The sequence below is a fragment of the Microtus oregoni genome, unplaced genomic scaffold (assembly GCF_018167655.1).
Source record: "Microtus oregoni isolate MIOR12 unplaced genomic scaffold, Mior012 000013F_ref0000133, whole genome shotgun sequence".
Classification (NCBI taxonomy): Eukaryota; Metazoa; Chordata; class Mammalia; order Rodentia; family Cricetidae; genus Microtus; species Microtus oregoni.
In genome coordinates, this window is record NW_024543072.1 from 40,455,184 (window position 1) to 40,479,831 (window position 24,648).

General features: G+C 43.5%; 1 protein-coding gene across 2 annotated transcripts in view; it reads left to right on the plus strand.

Annotated features, from left to right (window-relative positions):
• The window catches only part of Brinp2 (BMP/retinoic acid inducible neural specific 2), a 100,693-nt gene that overhangs the window by 36,755 nt on the left and 39,290 nt on the right, over window positions 1-24,648 (plus strand). For both annotated transcript variants that reach the window (XM_041662924.1, XM_041662925.1), the window contains exon 2: window positions 16,532-16,876. In XM_041662924.1, coding sequence (XP_041518858.1) covers window positions 16,608-16,876 — 269 coding nt within the window. In that variant the 5' untranslated portion in view covers window positions 16,532-16,607. The remainder of the gene's footprint in view (window positions 1-16,531; window positions 16,877-24,648) is intronic.

Consider the following 24,648-nt stretch of genomic DNA (forward strand, 5'->3'; position numbering starts at 1 on the left):
CCCTGGGCAGCTCAATTTCATCATAAAAATAAAACAACTTTGGAAAACATTGCCCTTAACTGTATTAAAGATCAAAAGATCCAATGTATTTAAAGCAATAAGAATGATGCCTGGTGACTCACATTCCCAAGTAAGCCGTATTTTTCAGTGAACACTATCCACAGATAGTAAAACAGCTCCCTGGTTTGGTGATGAGGGAGTGGCCACTAGTTTCAGGGAAGCCAAGCTTCATGGTGTTTGTGGGATGCAAAATGGGTGGCAGAGAGTGCTGCATAAGTGTCAATTCAAGAGCAATATGCAGAGGTAATCGGGGAGAGAGAGAGAGAGGATTTGTATTGGGAGGGAATCCAATTGAAGGAAAGGTAAGTATTTTAAGAATTCTGCTAATTACTCCTGCCCACTCTCTCCCTCCAGTGGTGACAGTTTGTCCAGCAAATGTTGCTAACTTCTGCTCTTCAAAAAAGTGGTACCTTATGGCTGAAGTCAGGATACCATATATTACTCCAAGTCACCTCTTCCACTATTCCATTATACCATCACAGGTTCAAATCCAGCAAGCGGCTTCCTCAGGAGACTCTACTTTTGGGGTGTACTAATGGCATCCAGATATGTACATGGTCAGACAAATTTACCTTTATTATTTCTTTATAATGTGTTTGCTTCCTTTTCTTTGCAAATGTACTACCTCACCAAGAGACAGCTGTGTTACCACTTTCAGGACTGAGAGATAGAAGAAAAGAAGTGGTTGAGCCCCTTGTGTGTACTTAAAGGTTCTGTACATCTCAGAAATATCAAATGCCAGTCTACAGCATGAGTGATGCCTCCTAGTGTTGTGCAAGGAAACTACAACTCCCTTATGCTGTGGCCTGTAGTAGAAATGAGCGCTCTAAGTGAAGACATTAAAAAAAAAAAAGGAAGGAAGAAAGAAAGGAAAAAAATGAGAGCATCCTTAATTGAAATTTCTGGGGACAACAAGCACAGAAGGCATATGTGTAATTGCTCCCATGGCCCAGCACACCAGCTGGGATGTCAGGAGGGCAGCCATAGCCTCCGGGCAGCTCATTAGTGCAGAGTAGGGGTGGACAAAGGAAACAGAAGCTGTGTCCTGCTGAGTCACCAGTGTCATTTCCAGGATCTGCCTGGGTATCCCCATGTGCCTCCCTGCCAAGGACTGACTAAGCTCAGGGCTGTAGAGTTGGCGGAACATCAAGGCAGTGGGGGCCCAGTGTTAGCCGAGGGAGAGACATTTGTGAATGAGTGTGATGGAGTGTCTCTGTTTACACTAGACCCAGACAGATCTGCTTCACAGGATTGGAGCAAACAAGTGTGAGATTGCTAGGATGGTTGCAGAGGAAGGCTGTCTGAGCAGCTGCTCAGGTTGGTGGCCGAGATTCTCCAGTGTGATCAGCTAGCCTCACGTCTTGCCAAGAGTGCCACAGACGACAAAATGAGGACAGACAAGCGCTCTGAATCCTTGTCTTGCCTTTATTTTCTTAATTAGAAAAAATTCCTTCTTTTGATCATAAAAAAGAATGCATTTTTTCCTCTTGGAAATGTGGGAATATACAAAATCACAGAAAATAACCCTAATTTCAGCATTTGATAACAACTATTCACATAAATTCATTTACAGTATTTTCCTTTAGAGAGTCCCCAGCCTTTTGTTGGTATGTTCTGGTTCAATCTCACATGTAGTTGTGTGAAGATAGCTGGAAGAGAGTAGTACATCTTATTGTCAATATAGGAAAGAAATGAAAATAACTCAGACTTGCTTACAGTCACAGAGATTTGTGAAGCAATGTTTCCTGTCCCCTGGTTCTGACCTGTATAATAAAAATAACTGACTAATTAACATCTGTCTGAGGCTTCCCAGTCATAAGAAGCTTTGCCTAGTGATGACACCCTGCTGCGTACCACGTTTATCTACCTCAGTCCTGAAGCAGAGGCCATCATAAATTAAGGGGGCGGAGTTAACCTGGGAAGGTCGGGAGTCAGGACCTTTGATCCTTCACTCCTGTGGAACCACCCTCCATTCAAAGTCTGTATGCTTAAAGCAGAGAGATTAAAAATGTCTAAATATTCCTCTTAAAGGTATTGTAATCAGAATATGTCATGGTGGCTCTGTGATCTCACTGACTCCTATCAGGTGGCTCAAGGTGTTTGTCTTATTACTGATAATGTAAACTTTGACCCCTGGAGTGTAATTGTGACTGCTGTCTAGACTCTGAGGGAGATAATTTAAAAGTTTGAAACATCTCACCATCAACCTGATCAACTTTTATAAATTTGGCTTAGCACTGTGCTTGTTTTTTACTTGAATAGATTATTACTGTGATGATTGCTAAGAGATTTTCTTTTTCTTCCTTCCTTTCTTTCTTTTTTTTTTTTTTGAGACAAGGTTTCTCTGTAGCTTTGAGGGCTGTCCTAGAACTAGCTCTTGTAGACCAGGTTGGCTTCAAACTCTCAGAGATCTGATTGCCTCTGCCTCCCGAGTGCTGGGATTAAAGGCGTGCGCCACCACTGCCCGGCTTGCAAAGTGATTTTCTATATTCAGTATTTTTTTTCATCTTTTAGTTAGCAAACTAAATAAAAACTATTTCTCCTCTTCATCTACTATTTACCTATCTCTCACCTACCTACCTATCTACATGCCTATCTAATGTAGCTATCTCTACATTCTACATACAAACTGACCAACAAAAGAGATAGATGATTGGGAGACAGAGTGGCCTTATACCTCCTTCACTGGCGTGTATCTTGTCCTGGAGGTCATGGGAGCAGGCTTCTCAAGGTAGTTCTGTGTTATTTTGACATGTGCCTATTATTATTTGAGAATTTGTTTATCATGCTTGTGCAGGAGCTAGGGCTTAAAAGAATGTGTGGCATACTTTTCAGGAAATGTGTGCGCCTTCCATATCCAGTTGGTAGCTTGGGAAGAGTATTTACATCACAGAAACTGGCAAATGTCATAATGACTTTTTCCCTCCAGATCTGGTTGCTTAAAAGTGTACCAGCACACCACCATTTCTATCACAAAGCAATGCTGCAGGCTCCTGTTATACATTAACCACCTTGTCCTCTTCTCCAAGGACCTCTAATTCCTTTAGTGGTGAGACAGTACTTAGAAACCAGGAGTTTGAAACTAGTGAGTGTGGTAGGACGCTCTAAAGGGAAGAAATGAATGTGTATGTGTGCATGTGTGTATATATGCCTTAATCTAAAACAAAAAAAATCTATTTTAGAAAATGTTTAGACTCATAGAAAAGTTAGAAAGACCATAGGGGTCTTCTGTGCCCCCACCCAGCTTCTGCTATTGTACAGCCATGGTACAGTTGAACTCGGGTAGTTCCCAGCACTCAGGAAGCAGACACAAGAGGGTCAAAAATTCAAGATCCTCCTCAACTACATAGCAAATTTGAGCCCAGCATGTCTCAAAGATAAAATAGGACAAAATAAAAATAAAACCAAGGAAATTAACATTATCATTGGTACAAGCTGTTCCATATTTCACAAGTTTTTCGACTAACATCTTTCTTTCTGTTCCAAAATCAAATCCAGAGTATCATATTATATTTCATCCATAAACAAATATATGTACAATTTGACATATCTAAATCAGTTCATCTGCCAATATATCCACACCTCTATTTTTCTATATATATTTGAAGCTAGGTCTCATACCTGCAATCCAAAGACTCAACCATAAGTCATAAGTCTTATGTAGCTTTCATCCATCCCCTAGTTATCACTCTTCTTTGGTCAAAGAAATTGACTCTTGCTTCTTCCATATTCTTCTGTATATCTAACCCCCATGGTGTGTAATAAGGTTGCTGTTCCTCAGGGATTCTGCCTCACTCAACTATACTCATGTGGCTTTAGACAGATCCTGTATGAGTTGTCCTTGTCCTCACAACAGCCCAACGCCTGACTGACTTAGGATAATAAGATGAAAAAGGGAAGCAAGTTGTTTAAAAAAAAAAAAAAAGTCTGGCTATTTAAGTAGCTCACTCTCCCCAACGGTTAATCAAACCTCGATGGAAAAAAAAAATGTTTCACATAGTTTCTAGTAGACAGTAAGTATTAAATAAGAAGAATTTTTTCATTATCTTTGTTGCTGATATCGAGGACCTTTTGAGCAGGTAACTAGAGGCCTTAAGGTAGCAATGGGAAAAGGTAGAATTCAAAGACATGGACACCATTACGTATAACAGAAACTAGGCCCTCGGCAGGTAGGAATAAAGTTCCTTTAAAAGTTGGCCTCACATTTTTCAGAAATACTTCAGAGTTCAGGCTCATTGGAATTCATTGACATAAATCAGTGTTTTTAGCCCACTGCATGAGACACACCCTTTCCATCTAGTCCAATGAGAGCATCACCCAAGGCCCCTAGGAACGGAAACTCCCGTCCCCTCTCCTCAGTTGAGAACCACCAGAGTAAGGGATTGGCTGGATTTTTCTTACATAAATTTTGTTTTCAACAAATTTGAGAAACATGATCTTCGAATGTACATTAAAATTCCTAAACAATTACTTCATGAATTTTCTCCAGAGATTTGGACCAACACTCACAGAAATAATTTAGGATGAGGCAAAAGGGAATCTTAGTTTTTATTCAGAAAGCGAACACCTTGAGTATCATTGAGTTGTGAGAGGTCCAAGTCCTCAGTGCACAACTCCCTGACAGGATTTAGGGCAATAGGACTTGACAAAGACAGCTACAAGAGGGATTTGCAGCCTTCTTTCCAAGAACCTGAAGCACTGCCTCTTGGCCCTTGCTGCCTCCCTCTGCTTTTGGTTTTATATTCTCCCTAAATGGAATGTTCTCCATTAAAAAAACATTTATTATCATTTGTGTTTGAGCCTAGCTTTAACAACTGAGCCAAAAGAGGCCATGGATTTGAAAAAGAGCAAGGGGGATTATAAGGGAGGGTTTGGAGGGAGGCGAGGGAAAGGGGAAATGATCCACTTACCAATCGCAAAAGATAACAGAAATAATTATAACAAAAGAAGCACTAGTTGGACGGATGCTCGATATTTCCTAACTTCCCTAAACGGAAGGAAATTGGAAGATGAATGCCACATTTTACAAAGGGTCTCACTTGTCACAACAGTTTAGCGAAGCTGTAGCAGCCTGAGACAGAACCAAGTTAAATTTCTTCAGAATTACTTCAGTTCTCCATTGGGGACTCTTAAACAGTTTTGCTCAAGGGCCACTAGGCAGTGCCCAAATCGCTGCAATGTGTCTAAGTCTTTGCTTCACATTTTGATGGGAAAGGAATTTGATGTTTAAGACCTAAAATGGTTCAGCTGGTTTAAAAACAACAACAACAACAACAACAACAACAAACCACCTGCTGTTCAAGTCTAGTGACCTGAATCTGATCCTGGGAACCCATGGTAGAAGGAGAGAGCTGACTGCCCAGAGCTGTCCTTTGCCCTCCACATGCCACAGGTTCACTACAGCACATGTGTACCTGCACTCCAATGCGCGCGCGCGCGCGCACACACACACACACACACACACACACACACACTATTTTTTTTAAAAAAAACTGACAGCCAATACAACAAACAAATAATATAGAAATGGCATAGTAATTACATAAATTCAAAATGGCTGGCACAAATCCTCAGGACAATTTAGAAGTTGTCTTAAATGGAAAACACTTCTTTTTGATTCAATGCCTAGAGCAGGGTCTTCTGGGAGCTGGGCAAAGAAGAGGCGTTTATTTGTTTGTTTGCTTGCTCTCTTGTTTGTTTTTGATTTTTTCATCCACACCCCAGATTGCACAGCAATAAGCCTTTGCAGCTGACTACTGAATAAGACCCCTTGGAAATTCTTCTGGGGTACTGATTTTTGTGTATGAACAGCAGTTTCCGGTTAACTTATCATTACTTATTTAGCAGGTGGGCTCAGACATAAGATCTGGTTGTCTGTAAATGCCTATCTAAGGAAAGAAAAGAGTCTTTGGCTCAAGAACTAAAGAGGGGATTCACACTGCTGCATGGGTAGACCTACTTCCCATCTGTGGGTGTTGGCAAATTGCCAGGGGTACCCAGGACTTCGCTTTAGACTTGGTACCTCAAGGCAAGAAGCCCGAGTAGGTTAACTGCAAGGCACCAGTCTTCCTAGTAAACCCCCAAGGTCATTCATCCTGGCTACCACATTCACTCCTCCTTCTGCAGCAACCTTACTGATTGTCTCCCCCTTTCCCCTTCATCCTGCTCCACAGCTCCCCTTACATTAGTACCAGTCGGAAAGGGGAAAGTGGAGAGAAGGTGAAGGTGGTGGGTGAGGGAATAAAAGAGAAAGGTGGAGGTGAAAGGAAGAGGGAAAGGGCTTAGATACGGGTTTCTTGGACTACGCTACCAAAAGGATAATGATTCTTCCTCGGTGTACTTATTGACATTCATTGAGCAGCATATAGTTTATTTTAGCACGAGTTTGTGATGTAGCATCTATATTTAATTCTGCAAGCTGTCAGGCAACTCATATATTTACAAACACAGTTCCGGAAACAATGTGTTTGCTGGTCACATCTGCATCTCTAGCATCTCAGAGCTCTGTGTTGTTTGGCACAGCTCAGGGCATTATCATTTTACATTCTGGTCTGTGCCAAGGCCCAAGTAGGGCAGGTCCTGGGCTAAGAGTTCAGATTCAATGACAGGCCTGGCAGAAAGCCAATAGCGAGAGACGCACTGAGGACTGAAGGTCAGAATGGAGAGTTGATATCAGCCCCACCTCAATACTGCAACCTGCATAGTGATGAGAGATTTCTGAGCGCCTGGCTGGAGTTTATTTTGGCTCTGCAGACCTCCAGCTACTCTGTGTGTATCCAGAAGCTCTGCTGAAAATCAGGCGGGGCTTAAGCAATGGGATCTACACTGTGGAAGGAAACACAGAGAGCGGGGCTGTGCTTCTCCTTGAAATATGGAGTCAACAGTTGGCAAAAGTGTGGGGTGGGTAGAAAAGTCATATTGGATACTGGGAAGGTCGACGAATATGCCTAGAGGGAGGAGTGGAGTCAAAGGGCATTGTTCCAGGAGTTTTGGTCACAAAAAGCCTAAACCTTTGGCCAGAATACAAGGAGACAAACTCCAGTGATGCTCAGAATGAGGCAGGGGGGTGGGCAGTTCTTGGAAGACTATCTGCCTACATGTGAAGTAGAGGAACATATAACTGGAGACATAGGGCCCAGCATCAATTGTAAGTCCCTTGTTCCTTGCATAGCCTTGCTGAGATTGGACCTGAAACAGGAGGATAGGTATATGTTCAGTTGGGCTTAGGGAAATAAGCATGAAAGAAAAATGTATTTTTTAAATGAATGTGTATGTGTAAGTGTATGTTCACGCATGAGTTACTGTGTACTGTGTGTATTCAGTACCTGTAGAGGCTAGAGTGCATTGGGTTCCTTGAAATCGGGGTTCGAGGCAATTGTGTGTCTTCTGATAAGGTGTGCTGAGACCAAGATCTGGAGATTCTGCCAAAGCTGCAAGTGCTCTTAACTGCTCACCCATTTCTCCAACCTTTGACCTTAAGTTTTTTGAGGAGTGGTTCTCAACCTATGGGTCATTACCCCTACACGGGTCGCATTCAGATATCCTGCATATCAGATACTTATATAACAATTCATAACAGCAAAATTACAGTTATAAAGTAGCAGTGAAATAATTTTATGGTTGGGGGTCACTACAACATGAGAAGCTGTGCTAAAGGGTCATAGCATTAGGAAGGTTGAGAAGCATTGTTTTGGAGAAACCCTACCCGAATTACCACCACCCTCTCAGAGGCCATGCAGAGAGGCCATCTGTAGAGAAATTAGCAGCTTCAAAGAAGCAGGAGGTGTTGAGTTTTGTAGTCAAGCTGGAAGGGCAGTGGTAGGTTCCTCTGATTTTGCCCTTGCAGAGTTCAGATTACCCCTTGGCTTGGAGAACTGTTTTAGTGACTTTGACCTACAGGTGTCTAGCCTGACCTGCATCTCCAGCTGCTGTGTGGAGACTGTAGCTTTTACATCGATAGTCAACAAGAGAGCACTAGGATTCGATTGGAAGAACCTTACTGAGCTCCTGAATTTTCTCCTCTGTATTATGTAACACTTTTGATGGAATTATGTTCAGATAAGCCTGCTGTAAATTGAAATTATTGAAAATGAATGTAACATGTGAATGTCTAATAAAGGAACATCACAACTTGCCAACGAAGTTCACGGTAGAATATGGACATCTCCCTCTCGTGATCACACATCTGAGTGGAAGTTGCCCCTCGCTGCTGCTGCTCGGCACCACGGAAAAGTCAAACACTGTAATTGTGCCATTGTTAGGTCAGAGGTCTTCCCAACCAGCACCAGTCTTGCAGGGATTTGTGAACTTTGGTTGAGTTAATGTAGGACACATGTTTAGACCAGCGCTCGATCCACAGTAACAATAACTGAACACACATGGAGGGATTCTAGTGACAGCTCTGGGCGGCAACGCCTTTAGACTTGGAAGATGTCACTTCATCTCTAACAGAGGTGAGGCAGGAACAGAACAAGCTCTGTTTTCAGCACTGGACCTGGGTATCCCTAAACCAACACTCAGGCCTGAAGGCATTCCTTCCCCTCCAGTAGCCACAGACTTCTAATCAGTTGAGCCAGGTGAAGGGGCTTTCAAGCTGAAACCCAATGGATTACAGCTGATGGTTATTCCCTGCCCCTCCTTCCCGATTGATAGTCTGTGCCTCAAACTCTGTCCTTAGACATAGAGTGTAGCTAGCCTTGGCTGCTCAGTCGCTGGGTCAGAAGAAAGGCCAAGTAAGTGTGTAATCAGCACTGATCCTCACTTGAAGAAGCTCCTTGGAGGAAATGGGTCTGCAAGGCATGACGGACAGTTGTTGACAGGGAAGCCAGGCAGCAGTAGCACAGCAGCAGGGCACAGAGCTAGAGTTTCAGGTTCGAGGAACTTTAGAATGAGGGCACTAGTTCCCTGGATTGGGACTCAAGACCTCCGCTGTAAGCGCTGTGAGGCACTGCGGGAGGGGCGCCTCTGAGTCTGAGAGATGCAGACACAAAGTTAGAAGATTGCCTCTCTGTGCTATTTTCTCACTTGTGAACAACCAGAAGCCTAGCAACTGAACAACAACAAAGCCATATTTAGTGAAAGGGTGTATATGGACTGTTTCTCACACTAGTATTACTATTGTGATACAATAGTAAAAAATAAGTGTGTGCTTCCCTGTCACCATTCTTGCACCAGAGGTCATACCTTTTAAGGTCTCCAAATCGCATAACCTTATGAAATATCATTGCTATATTATAATGCTTTTCTGTCTTTTGAGACAGGATCTTATTATGTAGCCCTGAATGGCCTGGAACTCCATATATCAACCAGGTACAGCTTCATATTCACAGAAATCTGCCTATTTCTGCCTCCTAAGTGCTGGGGTGGAAGGTCTATGCCACCATAACCAGCTTCCAGTTTCTTTTTCTTGAAGTCTGCTCTGTGAGCCAGTCCTTTTTGAAATGGCTCCCAGAGATGTCTCAGAACCTGTAGGAAGAGGGCAGACTGGTCTGTAGGGGGCAATAGGAGTTGCTAGGATTTCTTGAATGAGAAGTAAAAGGGTTCTGTGTGGAGATTAAAGGTTCAAAACATACAACGCCTCATTAGAAGACCCACTGATTAGCAGGGCTGCCGCCATCTGTTCTGGCGAGCCTTCCTGGTCTCAGGACTGGATGCGGTGCTCACAGTCCTCCCTGCTCTACACTCTCTGACCCCAGCTTCATCATGAGAGGCTGCAGTTAGCTTGTCTGGACCAAGGAAAGAGACAAGGACTCCCAGGAGATGAGTATGAAGCCTTAGCAAGTGACAGATGACTCTGTCCTTGACAAATGAAGGGCTAGTTGTCCCAGAGAGAGGCTTATGAATCCAGGGCCTGAATGGGATAAAGCCTACAAGGACTGATGTCACTGGGATGATTGGCACATGTGAGGGTTGTTTATGTGGGATGACTTAGAAAGCTCAAGACACTAGCCTCAAATCCGGTGTTTCGTTCCTGGCTAGTGAAGAGCTGGGTCTGCCGTGTCTACCAGATTTTCCCCATCCCTAAGTACAGCTCTTATGTGTAGACATTGCTTATAACCCACTGGCTGCCAGATAGACAGGGGTGAAGCAGAATAAGGAGAGGTGAGCTGTAGGCCTCCGAGTGACAATATCTGGATTTTGAGTTTTGTTTCTGTCTTCTGTAGAGTAGCCTCCAAGTGACAATATCTGGATTTTGAGTTTTGTTGCTGCCTTCTGTAGAGTAGCCTCCAGAGAGCCCCTTTGCCTCTCTCAGCCACCCCTCTTAAAGGTCTCGAATTAATGTAAGAGCATTTAGTAAACAGTAATTATGATTAGCTCCTCTCTGCATAAATAGTTATTAATATTGTTGACCTGATTTTATGCAGTGAGGGTATCTTTATCCCCATGTTGGAAGTTGCTGTCTGACTGGTGGGAGATGTATATAGTTTCCCTGGTTCATGCCAGTCCCAGGGTTGAAGGTGGAGGCTGTGTCACAGAAGTGGCAACAGATACCACGCCACACCTGCCTGGATTCAAATGAAGGGATGCTGGAGCCACTGGAGTTCTATAAAGAGCAACTGGAGACCTTTATGGTCTGTGGTGACCCTCTGGGGAAAACAGCAATGGTTGGCCCAACAGAGGAAAGGACCCATTTTTTTGTGGGAGCCAAGAGCATCCTACCTCCACGCGGCCCTGGCTGTAGGAGTGTTCTATCACTTCTGTCTACCCTTCCTTTCTAGGATAAACAGGTTTTTGCATCAACATGTTGTGGATGACAAGAACAAACAACACTTCCGTGATTTTTTTTTTAGCACTGACACCCTCGGATTAATTCAAGCAAACAACTCCTCAACAGAGTTGGCCAATTAACCACTTAAATGGCTTGAAAACTTACTTAATGTCACTGACTAATCACTTTATGAAATGTCACTGCTCTTGCTGGCAAGACTTTCTGCTTCATACCTCATCTCCTGCTTTACTCTCTGTGCACCATGGCTTCCTTGCATTGCGCCCCCTCTGTTTGCATAGAATTACGGAACTTCAGTGCGGAGCAGTATTCTGGGGATCGTCTTGGCTCCTAAACCATCTTACCGATGGTTAAAGTGAGGCTCCCACAGGAAAGGGCTTCGCCTCCAGGCAGTATCTTGTAAGTGACAAGCAAGCACTTTCCATAGCTGTAAGTCATGGGACTGGTGCAGTTACCGTCACGCAGACTTAGATCTGCGACTGAAGCATGCCACCTTTCACACTGCATGGCGCCGCTCTTAGCCTCCCTCTTCTCGTCTGCTTAAAGAGATAATTTTATTATTCATGCTTCATATGCAGTAGTGATCACATACATATTAGCTAATTTGTATGGCATTTACTAACTGTTTAACATTACGGTTTTATTAGTCAAAATACTACCCTTATACCTATAGCTTAACTATACACTTAGCCCCTCCAGGATGCAGCCCCTCCTCTTCAGTAACCGTCTTTTATGGTTTACTTTTCATTGCTAAGGATTGAGCACAGAGCCTTGCATACCCCAGGTGAGTGCTCAGTCCCACACTAATTCACATTCATTTCCTGTGTCTGCTTCATTTGCCAAGAATTTACATTAGCAGCCTGTGCCACAAATCACAAGTGTACCTTCTTCTGAAATGCCAAGCAGATATGGTGGCTGAAGACAAGAGAACTCAAAAGAGACCCAAGCCTTTCCAGCTAGGTAACAGTCTCAGAGTGGTGGTGACACTGTTTGAAGATGGCACCACCCACTTCTCAGGTGACCTCATCTTCTACCCGATTTTCTCTATTGACAGAACTGCAATAGAAAATTAAGTTGCATCAGAATTTAATTCATGATGGCAGAGGACAGGTTTGAGCTTATGTACTCAACCAAGAAAAGCGTACAGGTTGTTAAACTTTTGATGCATAGCCGATGTATCTGTTCTAGGTATATAATGGCCTTAAGTGTAGAGAAAAAGAAAATTATTCATTTTCTCAGGTGAATCCATAACACTTTTCATGAAGGGCCAGCACGGCCCCTGTGTCACCATCCTCCCAGACAACATGGAGATCTGCTCCCACAGTCAGCTTTTGGACAGGCGAAAGCAGAAAGCATGATGGGAAAGGCACTAATTGTTACATCTTCCTACTTATTAATGATGAACCAGACACTGAGAATTTACACGGTCCAGATTTGCTTGACAGATTGCTGTTACAAAATTTCCAGTGGTATTAGTGCGAAGAATAAACAGGAAGTGGCCAAAAAGCTGCTCCCCATCAAAAGTCTGATTTTCATACAACTGTCAACACGGTAATTATCTGGTTTTTTTTTTTTTTTTGAGGAAGTTTTGGAACCTGCTTAAGGATCTATCTTCTTTCTTATAGTCAAAAAGTCTTCAGATCCCCCAGGAAAACCACTGAAGTGGAAAGTGTGTGATTCCCAGGCCAGGCTTTTCTGGGGAAAGGCAAGCCCTGAATCCAGGCATTCTTGCTGTGCTCAGCAGACAGGGCCCAGCAATCAAAATCATCTGATTCCCGAGCTGATATTCCTGTAACAGGCAGGTTCCAGCTCATTGTGAGTGCTGAAAAGGCATAATTACAAACAGCGATGACAAGAAGCATGCTTAACACGGGCTGATTCCTCCAAACACTTTTTCCAGGAGTTGCTCACCTGTCCTTAGGAAACCCTCACGCAGCAGGTGAGGTTGTGGCTATCATGGCATAGGATACACAGCAGCCAGTCTTGTCAAGAGGTCAAGTGGCTAGGCCAGGCTGTACCCTGTCACAATCTCACAGTGACTCCTTGCTGAAGGACATGGAATCTGATGCATCATATAATGTTTGAGAAGCGCCAATTCAATACACTCGATAGGATGATGAAAACTTACACATGGCCTTAGATGAACCAGTGTACTTGGCAAAGGAAGAGTATAGTGTAAGGGCAGAGTCGGGGAAGACAACTAATGTTACTCTGTTCTAGAAACTGCCATGGTGGCCTCTTCTCCCATAAAATAACCTCTTGACTTCCTCTATGGAAAGTGAAGCACCAGATCCTTAGAAGTTGCTGGAGCTGCTTCTGTTTGCTTTGTTTTCCTACTGCTGCATAACAAACATCATGTAAAGCACTACAAATCTGTCAGCTCACACTGCTACATGTATGTACATGTGTGTGGAGGACAGAGAACAGGCATCTTCCACCTCTATTTCTTCCTTCCTTCCTTCCTTCCTTCTTTCCTTCCTTCCTTCCTTTCTCCTTTCTTCCTTTCTTCCTTCTTTTCTTTCTTTCTTTCTTTCTTTCTTTTTCTTTTCTCTTGAGACAGGGTCTTTCACAGGAATATGTGAAATAGGCTGTCCTGCCAGCTAGCCCCAGGGATCCACCTCTCCCAGTGCTCCGATTATAAGCACACACCACTGCTCTAGGTTTTCTGTGTGGTTGTTTTAAGCAGGTTGTAAGGACAACACTTGGGTCCTTGTACTTAAAATATAAGCACTTCACTGTCTGGGCTGTCTCCCTAGCCCTGGCTCACAGCCCTTGTGACTCAAAAGCGTGGGTATAAGGTAATTGGCCCTTTGTTCCAGTTTTTACCAGTCTGAAATCAATGTGCTGGTCGTGGAAACAGATCTTTGTGGGGTGCAAAGCCCTTTTCTACTGGTAGTGTTTGTTTCCTTCCAGTTATATGATAGAAGCTCCCACTTTCTTCCTAGTTGCTGGCTGGAGGTTGCTCTCAAGTCTAGATGTCATTTTTGGCTCCTTGCTATGACTTTAACAAGAAGTTCACAGAATGTTCATTTGCTCTGTTTTTTGGTCAACTTATACCACTCTTTTCTCCTGAAGGCTCACCCAACTAGGTTGGATCCACTTAGGCTATTGTTCACGGTAATCCACAAGCCTTTCTTTGCACCCATCATCTTAGTGACTTTCTGGACTGTCAACTTTCCCATTCATCCGTTTTTAACTCACAGTCAACTAATAGAGCCCGATGGTCCATCTTACTCCCAGGCCCTGCCCGCACTCAAGGGCACAGAGTTACAGAAGGCTTACACAGACGTGCATAGGGCTTTGGGGGAGTCACTTTAGAACTCTGGTTCCAGAGTGTCTTTCCACCCGTGGTTGTGGACTTCTACCTTACTGTGTGTATTGTGCTGGCCTCCTCTGTCAAGAAACCACAGTTTTTCAAATGAACAAACCTCTCACCCCTCCACCAGTTCATCTTTAAGAAACACAGCAATATTTTATAAAAGGAATAAATCACTAATGGTAGAGCTTCAGGTAAGGCAATATGCACCTGCTCGTGCATTGTCAGTTCTTAGCATAATGTCTGGCACTTGTGGGTTCTCATTTACGTTTCTTCAATGGATGAATATGTGAATGATTAAATGAGAAATATTTTGGGCCTCCTCATCAAATTGTTTCAGTGTAAAAATTGCCTACTCCCTCCACATGCGAGGATGATTCCTCTGTTTAGTTTTAAATTACTTTTCTTCCTGGTAATGGGAGCTTATGTTTTTTAAAAAACCACTTGAACACTTGGAGATTTTCCTTCTATGGTTCTACTTTTTTATAGTTAACTTTTTAATCCATCTGGCACTAAGTTCTCAATGTTATATACAAAATATTTCATTTTTTACCCAATTAGTCTCTGGTGGCTTTGTTTTTTATATCCTAACTGCTGTGTAAGGGTTATTACTCAGCTCTCTTGCTTCATTGGTTAGCCTGTCCAGTTTTGTGAACTAGCTTCACTATTTTAATTATGGGAAGGTTATCATGTTTTAAGATCTGAAGGGTAAGTATGTCCCTTGGCTGGGTAAGTGGGCACAGTTTCTCACCCCTAATCTGGCTCACCAAATAGTGCAGCATTCTTTGGCAAGAAGACAGATTTTTTGAGGTTTACATTTTGCTTATATTTCTAGCTCAACTCCTCTGGTTCCCATCATAATATAACTTTTTAATTATAATGCCTACATAAGAAACTTTAATACTGGGAACAGCTTCTAAGTATCTCTCAGCACCCAGCTCCAAATCAACAGCAGCCAGGGAGAAGAAGAGCTATCCGAGTGCCCAGATCCTCGGGCTTCCCTCTGTCCTTCCGTCCTTACATACAGGGACACTGAGAAGCATCCTGTACCCGTGCTGAGGCCTCTGTACCTCAGACTCGGTATAACTCTGGAGCTGGGAATTCCAGGATCCTCCTTTACCTCCAACAGACCCTTTAGTGAGCTGACACATCCCAGAGAGGCCCTGGGGGTGACTCTGGAAAGGCACATGGAGTACTGAAGCCCTCTTTGCCTGCCCTTGCGGGAGAATGAAAGTGTAAAAAAATCACCATGTCTGCCTCACCGCCAGGCATCCTATCACTGGGTTTCGGCAGCCAGCGGCAATCATCAAGCTATGAATTACAGGTACCGGGCATCGGAAGTCGTTCTGGCATGCGCTGAAGTGGTGTTGGCTAGCAGACACGCACAGAGCTGTGACAGCACAGGCTAGAAATTAAAGATTGGCGAAACGGCGGCAGTTCCAGGAAACCTGGCAGTACTGAATGATTCCTTGCATCTAGAGGTTGATAAAGATGACGAATTGTCCTTAGAAAAAGTGCAGGCCCTGGAAATCAAAGCCTGTGCTGACTCACGAGGCAGTCAGGAATGAAGAAAGACAGAAAGCATCCTTCTTGTTGGCATTTTCCCTCCAACCCAGAGAAAGCAGGGAATACCCTCACTCACTCCTTCAAGAAGGATGTCTGCAGGCATGCTATATACTCTCGGTAGCTGAGCAAGGATGAAAGAAAGAGACACAGAGTGACTCCTGAGGGGCTCTCTTGCCTGGTGAGGAGAAAAGGCGTCCCATGGACTCCTTGTGTGGGAATCTCCTCTGATCTTCCATTCCAGCTCTATCCCTGAACCATCTTCGAACAAAGACTAGATTGGATGTTCAACCTCAGAAAAGTAATAGCTATTGCGTAGTCAAATTGTTTTCTCTAGAACCCATCATGGATCCAGAGAAAAGAGTGATTTGCTCAGGTTTTCTCAGCTTCAGAGCAGCAAAGGGGTAAAAGTACTTTTCTCTCCCACAATTCTCCATTTAAAGCATAAGACTGCTCCTAGCCCAGTGCCAAACTTCAGAAGGCAGCACTCAGTCTATGAGGCAATCATAGAAATATGCAATGAATATGTCTGTAAGACGGATGATACTTAGGGAGCCCAGGTAGGAATGGAGCTGGGATTCACACCCTCTGAGCTCAAACTGTTCTTTCTTCTTCATAGCTGTGAGGACAGAAGTCACCATCTTAATCTGAGGTCCCTCTTCTCATCTGTAAGATGCCGACATGGTGTTTCTTCCTAAGTTTGTGTTTAAAGAAATAAAATCATACATACTGAACGCTCAGTCAATGTCTTAGGGCATCGGTTGCTTAACATCACCAGGGAGGATTTCACCGTCTAGTTATGTATGATGCTCTCAGATGGGATATGGTCCTGTACCCATCTCACACCTCTCTTTGTCCTTTTCTAGTTTGGAGCCCTGGAGGAGCAGCACGGAGTGGGAGAGCGTGGCGAGAGAATGAAGACACTAACCGCCTGGGAGAAGCATGAGGTGGCAGCGCAGCTCTCAGTTTAGAGGGCTTTGGCCGGAGGCCGCCCCATGGGCAGTCCTGCTAGCACTTGGCGTGCCCGGGTGGGTGCTGGCTGCCTCGGCCACCGTGGCCGTTGTGGTCCCGGAACAGCATGCCTCCTCGGCTGCCCAGGCTCCCCTGGACTGGCTGCTCACAGACCGAGGCCCCTTCCACCGCGCCCAGGAGTATGCTGATTTCATGGAACGTTACCGGCAGGGGTTCACCACTAGGTACAGAATCTACAGGTGAGTGGAGCTCACCTATGGAGCACCTGTGTGTACCTATGGAGCACAGCATGGGCAGTGTCCAGCTGGTGTCAAGCCTGAAGTTCAAACTGATCAGAATGCTCTCAAGCTGAACTAGAAGTGAAATATGGAGAAACATTGGGCAAGGAAATAAACCTGTGCCATGTTTTGTTTTGGTTTTGTTTTTGTTTTTGTTTTTTTTTTTTTTTTACTTGTTTGGTTCTTTTTTGTTTTTTATTCTTTTGAAAGAAAACACACACAAACTAGAAAACCTGCCAGTGCCTCCTGGGGACTTAGAAAAAAAGTTTCTATTTATAGATTGTTCTGCTTATAAATTGAGGACAAATCAGAAAGCATGCAGACAGCCTGTGGCCCAGGCTGCAGTGGGTCAGAGTCAAATATTGGACCCTGTTTTAACTAATGGGTTAGGGACTTTTATGAGTTGTAATTACTTAGTCATGCAAATGAAGGAAGGGAAGTTTCCCTAGGGCCTCAGGGGTCTGGAGAGCCTGCAGGGTTAGGGTCAAACCTACCGTCACTCTTGACAACACAAAAGCTCTGCTAACTTTGGCCATGGGAAAAGGCTCATCTCTAGGAACAACCCACGTGAAAGGCAAATGGGTGTGTCTAGTTGGTCCATAAGATGTGGAAATAACACACATTCCGGGGTGCTAGACCACATTGGAAAGTGGAAAGCTCCTCAACCTACTGACCAGGCAAGGCTAGGGCTCACAGAAGTACATCTCCGGTTTCAAATTTCCCTTTGCACTTTGCCATCCTTGCCCCTCTGCCATCTCTCTCTCTCTTTCTCCTTGTCGATCTTTTCAGCATTACAAGCATCATCAGCCATTTGGGAGCTTCACTGATTTTTTTTTCTCTCTACGTAAAAACATTTATTTTCTAAATTAGTTTGTTATTCTTGTAAGTTTTTCAAAACAGGGTTTCTCTGGCTGTTCATGAACTCACTTGGTAGACCCGGCTGGCCTCAAACCCTGCCTTCTGAGTGCTGGGATTAAAGGTATGAGCCACCACACTCAGTTCCTAGACCAGTTTTAATGCAGATTAATAGGAAGAAAATATGGAAAAGCAAAAAGGGAAACAGCAACACAAAATCACTCATGCTTTAGCACCTAAACATTTGCTCACATTTTAGACATATGCGTTTCTAGTTCTATGAGTATACTTTTAGACTTAGCACTTAAAATTTCACTTAATTAATTTGATTGTGTTTTTATAATTCTCTCTCTGTATATGCATGTGTGTGTGCATGCATGGGTGTGTGTGTGTGTGTGTGTGTGTGTGTGTGTGTGTGTGTCCAGCCTCTCACATAACATGGTGCTCACGTGGCGATCAGAGGACCACTCTCAGGATTCAGTTTTCTCCTGCCACCTTGTACGATCCAGGGTGGGACTCATATTATCAGTTCCTCCGTTGACAAAAGAATCTCATGAACTCTCACCTCTGCCATCTCCCTGACTTAAGATGGTCATCTCCTTTCAAGTATTCCCCCGATTTTTAGTGATAAGGAAACTGAGGTCCAGAGGAGTCATACAACTTGCAGCAAGCATACAGGGTTAGCTTCCAAATAGTCAGATGCAAGATTCTGAGCTTATAGAATAGAATTTGAGATACTTGTTATTACTTTCCTGGGAATTTTTTTCTTTTTAACATTTATCAAAACTGTACAGCATGTTTAGGTTAATATGGGGTATGAGAAACAAGTGTTAGGGGGATTGTGGTGTAGGAAGAGAACAGAACAGAACAGAACAGATGCTTCTGGGACCCAATCACGTGATCTGCAACTCTCAAAGTTGGATACAGGCCAATGGGACAAGATCAGACAGCTGAGATGCTGGTACACCAAGGACCTTTTCATCTCTCTTTGCTGGCCATATTTATGCACCATGCTTAGGCCATCCTGATTCTGGAAGAGACTGCAGCTCACATTCCTTGCTTAAGTGGGATTAGTTTTTTATTTCTTCTAAGAATATAGCAGAGATTCACACCAAATCACCGAGGGAGAGAGTAAATAACTTAGGCTCGGGTTGGTTGAATTAAACCTGCTCAAACAAAAACAGAATAGTAGAAGAACCAGAGATAGCATTAACTCAACCTTAAATAAGTTTGTAAGAGTCTAGGCACATGTCCCCACAAATTTTCTATAAGGCAAATTGGCGGGGGTTGATCTTTTATCCATATTACAAAAAACAAAACTTCATTTTGGCAGAGAATTCTTCCAGTCCAGTAAAATGAGATTTAATTTACCTTCCGTGTATTCAAGCCTCACTGAAGCACTCTCTTCAGAAAAATAATTTCTATTGAGTGTATTGGAATCGAAGTCAAGTCAAGAATCCTAATTTCACTATGAACTGCACAGATCTACGGGGAAGAGAAGGACTAAGCCATTGATTGTTTGCTTCCCTTTTCTCTTCTTGGTATCTACCAAGAATCTTCTTCCCCCCATCTTTAAGCCCCAGACCTAAGTATGGATATCTTAGCAGCCAGTTAACGTCTGGGCGGCATCTCAGAACTGCTCCATGGGGAGTGTCTCTAATCTCTTCTGCACCATTACCCCTCTATCAGGTAGTAATGGTTTTCTGGTCATTTAATGTGACAAGCTCTCACACTTGTGCTGGTCAGGTTTTCTGGGGTCAGTTATTGCACATGAACTTGTACTTAGGGAAACAGTAACCGGTCATTCCAAAAGGAATGCAGCATTCTGACTTGTGACCCTTTCGGGGGAAGGGGCTAAAGAAGAATGGTCACATGCCGTGGCTCCTGGAGCCTTCTGGAGATTTGGCTTCAGTGACTAAGCAACAATGTTGCCTTTGTAGATGTTGGTAGGGCTCTATATTATCCCATTGGGAATTCTTTTTTATCCCTCTTCTTTTTGGATCCCACAGCAATTGCCTCTGGAAAATTCAGGACCTTGCTTATGCTGACGCTTAAGCAGATCACAGGAAACCGGGAAAATATACACCGAAATTTTAGTAGGGGACCCAAATTTCTCCCCTACTATTCAAAGAGGCTGAAAAGAAAAGAGTTGACAGAGAATGTCAGAAAGGCTTTGCAGAAAATTATTGTGGCTCAAGAAAAATGAGTCTTTCATTTTATCCTTTAAGGGAGCTTTTGGTACGTTGAAATTGGGTGGTATCCGTCTATGCTCTCTATATAAAGAGAGAATCAATTGATAGCAAAGAATAAGATTTCCCTAGGGGGTTGGAATGCAAGGTGTGGAGTTACTTGGCAACTGTCTCAACCACAAAAACGGAGGCCTTCCTTGCCATCTAGCTGAGGATGCTTGAGCAGCAAGAGCCTACTAGTAACCCGCCTGACCCCTTAGTCAACTATCAGACTAAGCTCTCAATTTGAGGAGATCACTAATCATTCCAGAATAATTTTAGTCTCTCTACTCATGGACTTCCAGAGAAAGGTGCTTATTCTGTTACATTGCATTCTATAGGTATAGGTGCTTAAGGGTTAAGGCTCTAGAGCAAGATGCCCTGGGTTCTAGTTGCGGAACTGAAATTTACCAGCTATATAATGTTAGGTGAACTACTTAATGGCCTTATTTCCCAGTATCATTATTTGTAAAGTGAAGTTAATAACAGTGCCCACCTCAAAGACTGGTATATAATTAAATAAGGTAGCTGATTCAAGGTACTTGAACTATTGGTTAATAAATACCATTTATTGATATTAGGTTGTTTTTAGTAAGTATTAGTCTGGGCAAAAAATGGTAAGATGTGACAGGAACCATAGCTGTGATTGTTAGGAAGTCTGCAGAAACCTATGCAGGATGGAAGAGTTCCTCTGTTTGTTGTTTTAAAGCACTTTACCCTTTACCCCTCAATCTGACCCTTTACGAGGGAGGCTCTCAAATGAAGAACAATTGATGCCTCTCACAATACTCTTACTGACCACAAGGACTGCTGGAGGGAGCAGGTGACTTTTGGCCTACTTTAAAACATCACAGGCTTAGGTCTCACTCCCGCAGTCAGGGGTAGCAGAGCACCAATCCTCGGGTATGTCCTCCAGAGGCTGAGCGCTGCAAGCTCCCTGATCCTGGGTGTGGAGCTGCCAGGAAAAGAATGTGTGCCATCCGGTTAAGCCCCCATAAATGATAGGATGGTCTTGGCATTTTCCCTAAAAGCTTTAAAATCCACTGACTAACCTCTCAGCATTTGTTTCTCCCATAGAAACGTGATCTGAACCATCGTCCCACTTCTTAGACACCATCTCTCAACAGACTTCTTAGATGAGCTGTAGGAATGGAGATCCTGTCTCCAGTTCCATTTGTGACCCCTAACTGCCCTCACCTTTGATTCACTTCATAGTCCCTCTATAGTAAACACTTAAGTACCTAACCTCTCACAGCCATGCTATAAGGCAGAAAGAGCCTATTAGGGTCTTTGGCATTGAGATAGAGTTGTTCAAGGTCAGAGAGGTAGCCAGTCACAGCCAGAAATAGCACTGGGGCTCCTGGCTTGAAGTCTCCTGCTCATTACTCTAGCCCACGCCACTTCCCTTTGACTGCTAAGTGCATCTTCATCATAACACACAACCTAATCAGGCCCCTAAATTGAGATGATGCAAATGTAAATATGGTTTCTCGAAACCCTCTAGCAGAAATGTTCCATTCTCTCTCTTCTACAAATCAAAGTAATGAGCAGTCTGGTTTTTTTTTTCTCTAATTTCTTTTTGTATTAAAGTTTTAATAGAGAGATAATCATGGGATTGGAAAAAATCCAAGGCTCTATGATAAAACACTTAAAACTAAGAAAGAATATATTAAAATTGAGAAAGCTGGGAATCATGCAGAACACTGAACATAATATGGTGGTTGGGAGAAAAGCAAAGCCGGGTGTGAGCCCAGACTGTTGGCCTTACCACCTCTGCACACACCTAACTCCTTTTGAACAGGAATGATCTAGGTTTCATTGGAAGTCTGAGATGAAAAGAAAACAAGCCATTAAACAAATAATTGCATCGACAGATGAGAACATTGTATTTTGGAAAAACTCCACAAATTTCTAGAGTCTCAGAAGAAAACAGCTCAAAACCAAGTTCATGTAGGATACACAGAGGTAGCAGCCAAGCATGTGGTGGTTTGACAATTAACAAGACAGGAACTTTCTAGCAGGAAGCACAGTGATAACCCTGAAAAAATACAATCTGCTTGGAATCAAACAGCATGCAAAGAGGGATCCGGTAAAAAAGGTGGCAGGAAGGACCAAATATTTGATTTACATATCTGAATTTGTTGTCTGTGGATTAGACCCATTGGCATCTCTTGACAGTTTATTACAAAAACAGACCCCTGAAGTCTCTCCCCAGACCCACAGGATCAGAATCGGCATTTGAACAAGCTTCAAATCAGCCTCGAAGCTTGAGGAGTACTGCACTGTTCACACTCAGTGTGTGGAGCTGAGAGAAAAAGAATGGCCATGGCCATGACCATGCTGTAGAGCCTAGCCTGGGGCACATCCTGTAATCCCAGCATCATGAGGCTGAGGCAGGAGGATCACAAGTTTAAGGCCAATTTGGGCCTGCATACAAAGACCTTATCCCCTGTCAGAGACCAGCTTCGACAAAAATATCACTTACCATGGTAGGGGCATGGGAATCAGAAATGTAGTAAAGAGAATGAAGCCATGAATGAAAATAATAAAACAGAAAACACAGGATAGTTCCGGAAAGGAGTTCCAGTGAAGACTAAAATCACCTGCGTTTAATTTCCATTTGCTTAAAATACCCCGACCCCAAAAGGTAGGAGTAAGATAAAAAAAACTGCATTAACAGGATACAAGAAAATAAGCATACCAGTTGAAGGTTGTTGCCTACATTCTTAAACATTCTGTTGCAAGAACAAGACAAGTAACGCTCACACACTAGACCAAAACATTCTGTAGGCTGTAGGCAAACCAGTCCCTGGGTAGAATCCATTGCTATCTCCCTAAGGATGTAGGAACTTAGTTGGATTCTTAAACTTTTGTTTGAGGTAGAAACATATCTATACCTGAAATATAAGGCCTGGATATTAGCCACACCTGTTGACAGTAACCTTGAGAGAGCAGAACTCTCTGACCTAAATCTAGGTGGGACCTTTGTTTGAGATAGAAACAGACAATAAGTTGAAGGACTAGAAGTAAGTGCCAACTCTCTGACCTTGGGTCAGAGTGGAATGGCAGCAACTTGCAGCAAGCTGAAACTCTCTGACCATCAGAGAAGGTGGAGATAGGCTCACATTTTTGGGCCTCCACAATCCCCCAAACAAAACCAAGGGCAAGGATGACCGGGATAGATGAGGAGAAATGGTCTTTTGGGAAGTCACCGTCCCTCACGGTGCATCTGCAATGGAGAGTATGAACAGAAACTGTTACAAATGGAAGGAAATAGCCGTTGAGGGAGGTTAAATTTAGGAGTCATTAGTACCAAGGCACATGGACTAATAAGAATAGTTGTAGCAGCTTGGAATAAAACTTTAGAAGCAGGAAAGCTGCAGGGCCTCAGAGCAGCCTGTGGGCGCCTCCTGGGAGATGGGGAGGCGAGGAGTGGAGAGCAGCTGTGGATGCAATCACAGGAGAAGCACCAGAGCTGATTTATCAACCAGACCACGTCTCGATGACTAGCAAATACTGGTATGGATAAACAGCGAATCTTGGGAGAGGCACCATCACCAATTAAGAGATCACGATCCACATAAATAAATGGCAACCAAAGGCAACCTCAGTCTGCTTAGGTCCATCCCAGCAATTTCTTAGGCGTTCATTACAGCAAGTGAGATAGAGAAAGCTTGTGTTATCGTGTTGCTGCAGGACTCCCGAAGGAGCCATGGCCTCAGGAGCATAAATAGGCAAGAAAGAAATTTCTGGAAAAAGACCAGTACCCAAGAAAACCGGTTGATCTCCAAAATCATTACTGGGTTTACATTTTGGTTACATGGAGCTTGTTGAGACAGAAGATGGAAAGGGATATCCATCAACTGGTGTTGTGATTCAACCCTGATCACACTTTGAGGCATATGGCAAGGAGGAGTTTGCAGTCATGGTTACAGACACACTCTCAGATGAGAGGAATGAGGACGCAGGAAAAGACTGAACAAAATGGTTTAGAAGTTGCAGTAACTAAAAGTGGGGTGGTGACTAACTGAATAACCATTCCAACATCAATGTTAATCTAGATTGTAGACCCAACAACATAAGGCATTATGGCACATCAAGGAATTTTATTCTGGAAATGTCTAGAAGTTGAGCCTCAGCATGTTTTCCTTTTGCAAATTCCTGTCTGCTGTTGTGTAAACCTACCACACCTGCATTGCACACCTATATGAAGTCCTGAAATTTGAGGACTAATCGAAAATGTGCACTGTTCTCTTGGAGCAAGGCTATAAAGACACAACCCGAAGTTCAGAGGAGAGCAACTGATATTTCAATAGACATTTCAGAGAGATAGCTCTGCTTACTGTTTCACTGGATTTCATGAAATAACAAACCATGAAATAAGGGGACATAGTTTTTGACTGGATTGAATTTCTATGTGAGTTCATTTGGAGAGAGTGCTCAATTTTATTTGGCATGCATAGGTTTGGGGACTGGTAAAATGGAATGCTTAGACAAGCCCTGATGGGTGGCTGGAGAATCTGCTGGGGAGAACTGGTGGGGTTGGGTTACAGACCCTGGGGAGTGCAAGCGGTTAGGTTTCAGGTAGCCAATCCCATGTGGCAACTATGAATGTCAAGACATCTAAGACTATGGCCCCTCTCTTCTTGT